We start from the raw sequence: 12,500 nt of genomic DNA on the forward strand, positions 1-12,500 counted from the left end.
CTGGAAAAGTGGAAACAAGACCAGATATAATTTGATCGTTATGATCCAATCCAAAATCGTTGTAGACCGAACCAATCATTAGTTCCCAACCATGGGTCGAGTGAAATCCGATCCATAAATCAGTAACTAAAAGAATAGAAAAAGCTTTTATTGTGTCACTTAAGTTATAGAGGAATTCCTGAACCCAAGAATTAAGAATGACGAGTTCTTCATTACTCAGAATAAAATAACCACTTAGAATAGCGAAACAGATTATATTTGTCGAGAAATGCAAAATGATATGGAGATCATATTCATTGTGTGCTTTGACTAATTGTATTGTTTCCTTGTGTATTTCTATATGAAGTTTTTGTATATGCGTTTCCGGGTACTCCTTTATCATTTCGTCCAATAGGAATAGTTCTTCTAATTCTATGAATCTTTCCAGAACGTTTTTCTCTTGAATATGATTCAAAAAATTTTCGGATTGCCTGGTATTCCACCAATTAGTAACCCAAGGTTCCAGACATTTATTAAATGAGAAAGAGACCCACCAGGGCAAAAATACTATAGATGCGAGATATGGGAGGGAGGCCGATGCTTTCTTTTTTTCATTTTTTTTTTTCTGTGAATTGAATTGTTAATGAACCTGCTTCATTCGTTGACTCTATCTGATCTGATATTTCTTTGAAGCACGAGTTGTATAACAAGGTATTGACCTATGGGTCTATTCCTTTCCTATTATTGTGTAATAATTTTATTTTTTTTTTGATTTAGAAGGAATATAGACATAGAATAAGAGTTCTTTTCGGATGAAAATGAGAAAAAAAGAAATAAATATTATTCCAGATATCTCAATTGGGCAAATTTGAACCAATTTTATTTTCATTTGTTCCTTTCGATGAATACTCGAAAACCCACTTGAAGTAACGAATCGAGTTTCGAGACGAAAAAACTCCCCCTGGATCAATTAATTCTTTCGAAATGTTTCACCGTCTAACCAGAAAAGGGTATCAATTCCAAATCTTGGGCCTAAAAAGATGAATTCTGTATTACGAAATACATGTTCGGATAGGTTTGATGAATTTATATCTATACTTATTAGATTAGATTCGTTAGTTAGATTAGACCTTTTTCTAGTATAAAAGAATGAAGAAACTTCAGTTGTATTAAAAGAGGAATTAGCAAGTTCCTTCCCCCATCTTGAGAAAATATTTATTCTTCATTTTATTCTTCACTTCAGTTCGTTTCAAAATACTTCAATTGGTACGCGCAAGAAATAGGCCAATTCGGCAGCTTTTTGTTCAATTTCTCGTGGAGTAAAATTCTCATCAGTACGAGTCAAGGGAATGGCTCCTTGGCCTCTGATTTCCATATAAAGGACACGACGAGTATAAAGACCCTCTTTAACCTCTATTCTGATTGATTGGATATCTCTCATAAAGAAGCGAAGGAAGATGCGACGATTTATTCCAGGAAATCCCCAGCGAAAAATACACACTATTCCTTCTTTTCTATCGAATCGGTCATAACCGCTACCTACATTCCACGAAATTGTGCACCACAAATACGAGCTAATGAATAGACCCGCGATCCCGTAGAAAGACATCACGATCCCTTGTGGAAAAAAAATGATTTGCTGAGATGTAAATACGGGTATCAAATTCCTACCAAGATAACTGGAAGTTCCAACCACTAAGAATCCTAGTGAACCTAAAAAAAGGATACAGGCCCAGCAAAAATTACTCGTTTTTCGAGACCCCGTTATAAGTTCTATCCATATATGTTCTGATCGCCAATTCATACTATACTAGATCCAGTGCATTCGATTGGAATTGAGCGAATAACCCAAATAAATTTGACTTTACCTTTCTTGATCCCGAAGTAACTTTCATCAACTAGCACTATTCTGATGTGAAACATTAGGAGAGTAATTGGTTAGATACATTGACTTTCTATTTAAAATATTCACTAATCCATTTTGAACCAGCTATATTCACATATACATGCATTTATGCAGATATCATATATCCGCATAACGATTCTTTCATTTGTGTGTTCGGAAAGAGCCACATATCATACCATATTACACGAGATAAATATCTGTATTATCATCCAGTGTTGAAATAAATTGATAAGATTCGGTCCCATTGGGTCTAGACAATCTTATTTTTTTGGACATGAAGAAATAAGGAAACCATTGCAATTGCCGGAAATACTAGGCCCACTAAAGGCACAAAAATAGAGGGTAAGTTGGGATCTGTCATAGAATAGGTGCCTCAATTTAATATTTCTATCTGTTTTAATATTTCTATCTATTAGAAAGATATCTTCTTATGATATATCTATTACTTATGATATATCTATTATAAGTAATATCAAGCCATTATTATATTATATCAAGCCATTATTATATTATAAATATATTATAAAAAATTATAATAAATATTATTTATTTATAATATTTATTTATAAGTAATAAGTAATATCAACTATAATTCTATATGATTAGATAGAAAATGACTAGATAGAAACTATATATTCTATATTCTAAAACTATATATTCTATATTCTAAAATATAATAAATAAAATATAATAAAATATAAAATAAAAATTATCCGAAACCTCTGTCTCTTATTACAAGGAGAACTTATGTCACCAAAGAAAACACCTGATTACGACGAATTAAATACTTGTTCGCTACAAATAAAATAACTGAATCTAGTGCTATACTTTACATTTTTGAACTTGGATTCAAGGGAAAGAAACCGTGGAGCTGAAATAACTCACCCAGAACACCTTTTAAAAGATTACGTGGTACTATTGGGTCGAATAAACCTTTATGGAATAAATACTCAGACACTTGTGAACCTTCAGGTATTACCTTTTTTAATGTTTGTTCAATTACTCTTTTACCCGCAAATGCAATGTAGGCGTTAGGTTCAGCAATAATGATATCCCCCAACATACCAAAACTGGCTGTTACTCCACCAGTTGTAGGAGATGTAAGAATTGATACATAGAATAACTTTTTATCTGATTGATAATTAGATGAAGCAGAAGATATTTTAGCCATTTGCATCAAGCTCAAACTTCCTTCTTGCATGCGTGCTCCTCCAGAAGCACACACAATAATGACAGGTAGAGATCGATTAGTAGCATACTCGATCAAACGAGTAATTTTCTCGCCTACTACGGATCCCATACTACCTCCCATAAACTGAAAATCCATAACGCCAATTGCTACGGGAATACCATTTATTTGACCTATGCCTGTTTGAATAGCATCAGCTAAACCTGTCCTTCTTTGATAAGAATCGATACGATCTCCATAAGGTTCCTCTTTTGAACGAAAATCAATGGGGTCTATAGATATCATATCTTTATCCAGAGGATCCCAAGTTCCGGGATCAATCGAAAGTTCAATTCTATCTGAACTACTCATTTTCAAATGATATCCACACTGTTCACAAATATTCATTTTTGACTTAAAAAATTTTTTATAATTTAATCCATAACAATTTTCGCATTGAACCCATAAATGTTTGTATTTTTGATTTATATTGAAATCATTGGATTCTACTTCTTCATGGAAGTCGGATTCTACTTCTTCATGGAATTCTACTTCTTCATGGAATTCTACTTCTTCATTGAAATCGGATTCCACTTCTTCATTGAAATCGGATTCCACTTCTTCATTGAAATCGGATTCCACTTCTTCATTGAAATCGGATTCCACTTCTTCATTGAAATCAGATTCTACTTCTTCATTGAAATCATTGGATTCTACTTCTTCGTGGAATTCTACTTCTTCATGGAAATCGGATTCTACTTCTTCATGGAAGTCGGATTCTACTTCTTCGTGGAATTCTACTTCTTCATGGAAATCGGATTCCACCTCTTCATGGAAATCATTGAAATTTTTTCTAGTTCTTTTACTAGACCTACCGCTCTCACTACTATTTCTATTTTCAGTACAAATGAAGTTATAAAAGTAACTGTCACTGTAATTGTTGGTACTACCCGAAATAGAACTATTAATACTGACTTCAAAACGAAGATAACTATCAATGCAACTATTAATGTGATTATTCCAACCAGATTGAGTATCATACATGTAATGATAATAGTAGTGATTCTTTTTCTTAGACCCCCTACTCAAATAACTAGAAAGTTTTTTTTCTAGTTCACTCAGAAAAGAACTATCATTGTCAACCTCAAAAATCTGATTTTCAATATCAAAATATACAGAGTAACTGTCACCATTACTATCCCTAACTAAAAAAGTGTCATCAGAGATCAAACTCCAAATATCCTTGATTTCAAATAAAGAATCAACATTAGTGAAACTATAATTACCACTATGATTCCAACTAGGAATCTTTTTCTTCGTATCGTTCTTCGTATCGTTTAGAATAGGTTGTTCACTTCTACTGGTATGTCCAATACCATCAAGACTATCCATTGATTTACTTAGCCCACACCTAGATTTACTTAGCCCACACCTATGTTCTAACTTCTCGTTAGACAACATCGAACGGAACCACCATTTTCCCATAGAGTCTTTCTACCCCCTATTTGATGAAATACAATACATTCGATGGATAATCATTTTACTTTCACTATTTGATTTCTTATCAGAATTAAGCATACGAATCTAATCCTAATCATTAGGATTGTTAATTAATAACGAGTAAGTATTGAAAGAACGAGTAAGTATTGAAAGAAATGATTCTCCTTTGTGGGAAGCCGAGGTATCACTTCAATATATATTGATAGAATCTTTTTATAAATTTTAAAATAGAAAGACACAGCTTTCTTCCATGTGATGTACAAATTCTCATCGAAAATAGAGATAGTTGTTTATTTCTATAAATAAAGAATAAAGAATTTGTTCTCGTATAATCAAATAATTAAGTTTCTATTTTAACATGGAACGAAAAAGACAATATATAGGATGGGTAAAGGAGCCTTTCCCTTGGCTTGATCTATGGCCTGAAACTAGGAGATATAAAAAAGTCCACCAATCCCAAGGATCCATAATTAATCCAATCCTATGGATCCAACAACAAACAATAGAAGTATTGAGTTGTTTAGTCTTCGATCTTATCTTGTATATATATAGGTAAGATCTGTACATCTGTACATATAAAAGATATATGCAAATACATAGTATAGAATGCTCATTCTTTTTTTTTTTATTCGGCAATCGGCCCAATCTTTTTTTTAGGAAAAGATTGGGCCGACTTTAATTGCAATCAATTAGGAGAACAAACAGGAATTACTGAATTATGCACACTTACTTTTTCTCTTTATCTAGCTTATCTACTGGTTCGAATTCGAATTTGATCTCTTTCCATACTTCACAAGCAGCGGCTAGTTCAGGGCTCCATTTGCTAGCTTCACGGATAATTTCATTACCTTCACGAGCAAGATCACGTCCCTCATTACGAGCTTGTACACACGCCTCTAAAGCCACCCTATTAGCTACTGCACCAGGTGCATTTCCCCAAGGGTGTCCTAAAGTTCCTCCGCCAAACTGTAGTACGGAATCATCCCCAAAGATTTCGGTCAGAGCAGGCATATGCCAAACATGAATACCCCCTGAAGCCACGGGCAGAACACCTGGCATAGAGACCCAATCTTGAGTGAAGAAAATACCGCGACTTCGGTCTTTTTCGATATAATCATCACGTAATAAATCAACGAAACCTAAAGTCATCTCACGTTCCCCTTCCAGTTTACCTACTACTGTACCGGCGTGAATATGATCTCCACCAGACATACGTAATGCTTTAGCTAGTACACGGAAATGCATACCATGATTTTTCTGTCTATCAATAACTGCATGCATTGCGCGATGGATGTGAAGAAGTAGGCCGTTGTCACGGCAATAATGAGCCAAGCTAGTATTTGCAGTGAATCCACCAGTTAAGTAGTCATGCATTACGATAGGAACTCCTAATTCTCTGGCACATATGGCCCTTTTCATCATTTCTTCACATGTACCCGCAGTAGCATTCAAGTAATGTCCTTTGATTTCACCTGTTTCGGCCTGCGCTTTAAAAAGTGCTTCGGTGCAAAATAAGAAACGATCTCTCCAACGCATAAATGGTTGTGAGTTTACGTTTTCATCATCTTTGGTAAAATCAAGTCCACCACGTAGACATTCATAAACCGCTCTACCGTAGTTTTTTGCAGATAATCCCAATTTTGGTTTAATAGTGCATCCCAATAGGGGACGACCATACTTGTTCAACTTATCTCTTTCAACCTGAATGCCGTGAGGCGGGCCTTGGAAAGTTTTGGAATAAGAAGTGGGAATTCGCAGATCCTCCAGACGTAGAGCTCGTAAGGCTTTGAAACCAAATACATTACCCACAATGGAAGTAAACATGTTAGTAACAGAACCTTCTTCAAAAAGGTCTAAAGGATAAGCTACATAAGCAATATATTGATTTTCCTCCCCAACAACGGCCTCGATGTGGTAGCATCGCCCTTTGTAACGATCAAGACTGGTAAGTCCATCAGTCCACACAGTTGTCCATGTACCAGTAGAAGATTCGGCAGCTACCGCAGCCCCTGCTTCTTCGGGCGGAACTCCAGGTTGAGGAGTTACTCGGAATGCTGCCAAGATATCAGTATCTTTGACTTCGTAGTCAGGAGTATAATAATTCAATTTGTAATCTTTAACACCAGCTTTAAATCCAACACTTGCTTTAGTCTCTGTTTGTGGTGACATAAGTCCCTCCCTACAACTCATGAATTAAGAATTCTCACAACGACAAGGTCTACTCGATATAGATTATGCATGAATGAAACCTTTGACAAAAATAAAAATAAAAAAAAAGAAAAAAAATATTCAACTAATATTATCAACTAATTTCAATGTTATGTTAAAATGAAATGGTTCATTATTAGACCATGTATTTGATTCATCAAATACATCATTATTGTATACTCCAAATACATCATTATTGTATACTCTTTGATATATATGGCGCAACCCAAACCCAATGTTTGTTTTGCAAGTTTACAATAAAATCAAATGGATCTCCTTCTTATTTTGAATCCAAATACTAAGAAAAATTCACTCTTGACAGTGATATATGTTGTATATGTAAATCCTAGATGTGAAAATAGGCATAATTCATCCTAAAAGGGTATAAAGAATAGATAGGCGGAAATCCAATATCTATTCAAAAAAAAAAAAGAACAATGGCCAATTAGATCGAAATAATGAATCATAAATGGAGTTCGGGTTCGAATTCTATAGATAATAGAATCTAATACGGATGGTTTTTCTATAATGATAGAGAAATGAAAGAGACTTACTCGTGATTTCATGTACTTAATATTTCTTTTGAAAAAAAGAAGGATTGGCTGAACTTGAAAATTGACTCATTGAATGAGTAATTGAATGAGTAAACGATTGAATCGTATTCGGTTGGGTGGTACCAACTAAATCAAGTGCTAACTCCCATTTATTTCTTATTGAATTAACCGATCAACTTGCTATCGGACATTTATTTTCGACTTGGCATGGCACTATTCAAAAAAACTTTCGACATACTTTACTTTAATTATAATTATGAGAATCAATCCTACCCCTTCTAGTCCTGCGGTTTCCACACTTGAAGAACAAAACCTAGGGCGTATCGCTCAAATTATTGGCCCAGTACTGGATGTTGTTTTTCCTCCGGGCAAGATGCCTAATATTTATAACGCTTTGGTAGTTAAGGGTCGAGATACTATTGGTCAGCAAATTAATGTGACTTGTGAGGTACAACAATTATTAGGAAATAATCGAGTTAGAGCTGTAGCTATGAGTGCTACAGATGGACTGATGAGAGGAATGGAAGTGATTGACACGGGAGCTCCTCTAAGCGTTCCAGTCGGTGGAGCTACCCTCGGACGAATTTTCAACGTTCTTGGGGAGCCTGTTGATAATTTAGGTCCTGTAGATACTAGCACAACATCTCCTATTCATAGACCTGCACCTGCCTTTATACAGTTAGAGACGAAATTATCAATCTTTGAAACAGGAATTAAAGTAGTGGATCTTTTAGCTCCTTATCGCCGTGGAGGAAAAATCGGACTATTTGGAGGAGCTGGAGTAGGTAAAACAGTACTCATCATGGAATTGATCAACAACATTGCCAAAGCTCATGGAGGCGTATCTGTATTTGGCGGAGTAGGCGAACGTACTCGTGAAGGAAATGATCTTTACATGGAAATGAAAGAATCCGGAGTAATTAATGAAAAAAATATTGCAGAATCAAAAGTAGCTCTAGTCTACGGTCAAATGAATGAACCGCCGGGAGCTCGTATGAGAGTTGGTTTGACTGCCCTAACTATGGCGGAATATTTCCGGGATGTTAATGAACAAGACGTACTTCTATTCATCGACAATATCTTTCGTTTCGTCCAAGCAGGATCAGAAGTATCCGCCTTATTGGGGAGAATGCCTTCTGCAGTGGGTTATCAACCTACCCTTAGTACAGAAATGGGTTCTTTGCAAGAAAGAATTACTTCTACCAAAGAGGGATCTATAACTTCGATCCAAGCCGTTTATGTACCTGCGGACGATTTGACCGACCCTGCTCCTGCCACGACATTTGCACATTTAGATGCTACTACCGTATTATCGAGAGGATTAGCTGCCAAAGGTATTTATCCAGCAGTGGATCCTTTAGATTCAACGTCAACTATGTTACAACCTCGGATCGTTGGCGAGGAACATTATGAAACTGCGCAAAGAGTTAAGCAAACTTCACAACGTTACAAAGAACTTCAGGACATTATAGCTATTCTTGGGTTGGACGAATTATCCGAAGAAGATCGTTTAACTGTAGCAAGAGCACGAAAAATCGAGCGTTTCTTATCACAACCCTTCTTCGTGGCAGAAGTATTTACTGGTTCTCCAGGAAAATATGTTGGTCTTGCAGAAACAATTAGGGGGTTTCAACTGATCCTTTCCGGAGAATTAGACAGTCTTCCCGAGCAGGCCTTTTATTTAGTAGGTAACATCGATGAAGCTACCGCGAAAGCTATGAACTTAGAAGAGGAGAGCAAATTGAAGAAATGACCTTAAATCTTTGTGTACTGACTCCTAATCGAATTATTTGGGACTCAGAAGTGAAAGAAATAATTTTATCTACTAATAGTGGCCAAATTGGCGTATTACCAAACCACGCCCCTATTGCCACGGCTGTAGATATAGGTCTTTTGAGAATACGCCTCAACAACGACCAATGGTTAACGGTGGCTCTGATGGGTGGTTTCGCTAGAATAGGTAATAATGAAATCACCATTTTAGGAAATGATGCGGAAATAAGTACTGACATTGATCCGCAAGAAGCTCAACAAGCTCTTGAAATAGCTGAAGCTAACTTGAGTAGAGCTGAGGGTAAGAGACAAGCAATTGAAGCGAATCTAGCTCTCAGACGAGCTAGGACACGAGTAGAGGCTGTCAATGTTATTTCCTACTAGTCAAGTCAATACATCAAAATAATAAAGAGAAGTTTTTAAAAAGTTCTTTATTATACACCACATGTTGATTCTGCCAATTGAACACAATCAAGTCTAATCTGATAAAACAAAAAAAGAAGATGGGGTAGAAAAACTTATTAGATATCATTTCATCGACTCCGGTATCTAATAAGTTCTACCTACTATTGGATTTGAACCAATGACTCCCGCCGTATGAAAGCAATACTCTAACCACTGAGTTAAGTAGGTCATTTATCACCACAAAAAGAACCCATCACTTCGGGGATTATAGGTGGAATATTATTTCTAAGCAATACTAATCTGTTCTGTTAAGCGTAAATAAATCTGTTCTGTTAAGCGTAAATAAAATAAATAGATCAGAGAGCTATGATGTGGATTATGGAATATCCATCTTGACAAGAAATTATCTATATGTTAAGATGTCTATGACAAGGGCTATAGCTCAGTTGGTAGAGCACCTCGTTTACACGCGCGCCAATGCTTTTCAAAGGAGCCTATTATGCAATGAACATAATTGATCGTATTGAGAAATCGATGTCTTACTCCATAGGTTCGAGGGAACAAGAGAACAATAGCCTGACAAATATTTGGTTCGGTCCGATTCAGGCGCGAATTCAGTTGCCAAATCAAATAGAACCCGCCATTGATTTGATAGTTGATAAGGTAAATACCCAGCCCATTCAATGCTAGGCATAATGAGTATAAGGGCCTCAAAATAACCTCTTTTCGTCCTATGAACTTTAAGGTGTATGAAGTCTCATATTCGACTGTTGCAGCGGAGCGATAGAGATTCCATTTAACTTAGGTTGATCTAGGCCGAAGGCAGACCTAAGTCAAGATAACCCTTCTTTGAAACACTTTGGTATTGCTCCTAGATCAGAATACAAATAATAAATCAGAGCACATGGAACCATCTCATTATCTTCCTCTAAAGAAAAAATATGGTGGACTAACTGATCTTTACATCAGTTGATGAAAGAGCCCAATGCAACAAAATGCATGTTGGGTCTTTGAAACAGTTCGAATCATTTCGATAATAATCAGTTTGATCTGTTTTACCGAGAAGGTCTACGGTTCGAGTCCGTATAGCCCTAATCCTAATATATTATATTTTTGTTTAGTATATAGTTTAGTGTTTAGTATATAGTTTAGTATGGTTTTCATTTCTATGGGACCAACCAAGTCTAATCCTAAGTCACATGGGTCTAGGACCTATTCTTTTCTTGGTCTTGGGTCTTGTCTTGTATTTGGAGAATCCCCCTAACTAATCACTAATCGTTTTTTGGCAGAACAAGAGCAACCTTATTGATTGATTCAGAGATAATGGAGAGATAACGAATTGGGCCTAAATATATTAACGTTTCTTCTTCTATATTCTATGAGTTGAGTGGGTTTGTGGATTTGATTTGGTCCGTCGAATCATTCGATAATGTGTGATTCTTTCTATTTGAAAATGTTATGTAAATCATTTATGATTCCGTCGATTATACTACTCCACTCTTTGCTATGTTTCATTGTCTAGTATAGGTTTGCTGTAAAACCTTTTTCTTGTAGCGAAATCTAACCCATTGCTTGGTCTTACCATTATATTATTAAGCGTTATTGCCGTAACAAAACAAACAAGTATTTTGGTTCATTCCAAATCGTAATCTTTGTTTAGTATTAGAGATTGGTCCGAAATAGAATGAATCTTTCATTCTAACTCTAATGAAATAACTCGATTCTTCTTATTTATTTCTGAGGAGGTGGGATAGTACAGGTTCCAAGTTTCCAATTTTTTGTATAGAAAGATATAAGTTGTTATATGTCACCTCTCAATTCAACGGATTGAATCAATTAAGAAAAATAGAAATGAAATCTAGGACAAGAAAAAGATAAAAAATCATTCGATGCATTAGATTATGTATTCATATTCGTATCAAATCAATAGAAGCAATGATCCTATACCCAGATTTTAATGAAAAAGGAATACTTCGAATAATATAGAATATGCTAGAAATCCCTAGACATTTTACCCCATATGACTATTGAAAAATTTAAGTTTTAAAAAAAGGAAATGAAATTATTATTATTTCATTATGTTGATTATATATATAATCAACATAGTATTCTAATGAATATAGTATTCATAGTATTTAATTATAGGATATTTACTTTACTATATTATAGGGTATTGATATTTATTATAGTTATAGGCATAGGAATAGTTATAGGCATAGGATATTTTAGTATTTTATTACCTTTTTCTAGAGGATAGAGAACCCAAGACAAAGTGAGAGAGTTTTGTTTGTGTAAGAGCATCCTATGTCTACACCATATCTAAATAGAATCGAAATCCAAAATGTAAGTGGGATTCCATTAGATGAATCTTTAAACAAAACATGCCCCACAGCAAACAAACTCTAAACTATGCAGTTTGATTTGATCAAAATCAATTCTTGTTTCGCCTAAGATAAGAAGTTATGGATGAATTGACAATTCCGATTCGAATCGAATAATTCAGCATATTCCACATTAATAGGAGTACATTTATGTTTCTGCTTCACGAATATGATATTTTCTGGGCATTTCTAATAATATCAAGCGTTATTCCTATCTTGGCATTTGTAATTTCCGGAGTTTTAGCCCCGGTTAGTGAAGGACCAGAGAAGCTCTCTAGTTATGAATCGGGTATAGAACCCATTGGGGATGCTTGGTTACAATTTCGAATCCGCTATTACATGTTTGCTCTAGTTTTTGTTGTTTTTGATGTTGAAACGGTCTTTCTTTATCCATGGGCAATGAGTTTCGATGTATTGGGTGTATCTGTATTTATCGAAGCTTTAATTTTTGTGCTTATCCCAATTGTTGGTTCAGTTTATGCATGGCGAAAAGGAGCATTGGAATGGTCTTAACTGAATATTCAGACAATCAAAATAAAAATGAAGGAAAAGATTACATTGAGACAGTTATGAATTTGATTGAGTTTCCCTTAGTTGACAAAACAATTACCAATTCAGTTATTTCA

At 35.2% G+C, this 12,500-nt stretch overlaps 3 protein-coding genes across 3 annotated transcripts; 1 reads left to right on the forward strand and 2 right to left on the reverse strand.

The window, feature by feature from the left end:
- Nucleotides 1-226: 226 nt before the first annotated feature.
- On the reverse strand, nt 227-4,607 carry LOC135663806 (acetyl-coenzyme A carboxylase carboxyl transferase subunit beta, chloroplastic-like). The gene has a single exon (XM_065176883.1). The coding sequence runs from the start codon at nt 4,536-4,538 to the stop codon at nt 2,715-2,717; it is 1,824 nt and encodes a 607-aa protein (XP_065032955.1). The 5' UTR covers nt 4,539-4,607; the 3' UTR covers nt 227-2,714.
- A 593-nt stretch (nt 4,608-5,200) lies between these two features.
- Nucleotides 5,201-6,743, reverse strand: LOC135663808 (ribulose bisphosphate carboxylase large chain). The gene has a single exon (XM_065176885.1). It carries the CDS (start codon nt 6,741-6,743, stop codon nt 5,280-5,282), a length of 1,464 nt encoding a protein of 487 aa, XP_065032957.1. The 3' UTR covers nt 5,201-5,279.
- Nucleotides 6,744-7,571: 828 nt separating this feature from the next.
- On the forward strand, nt 7,572-10,587 carry LOC135663807 (ATP synthase subunit beta, chloroplastic). Its single transcript, XM_065176884.1, has one exon. It carries the CDS (start codon nt 7,572-7,574, stop codon nt 9,066-9,068), a length of 1,497 nt encoding a protein of 498 aa, XP_065032956.1. The 3' UTR covers nt 9,069-10,587.
- Nucleotides 10,588-12,500: the final 1,913 nt, after the last annotated feature.

This window comes from Musa acuminata, unplaced genomic scaffold (genome assembly GCF_036884655.1).
Source record: "Musa acuminata AAA Group cultivar baxijiao unplaced genomic scaffold, Cavendish_Baxijiao_AAA HiC_scaffold_761, whole genome shotgun sequence".
Lineage (NCBI taxonomy): Eukaryota > Viridiplantae > Streptophyta > Magnoliopsida > Zingiberales > Musaceae > Musa > Musa acuminata.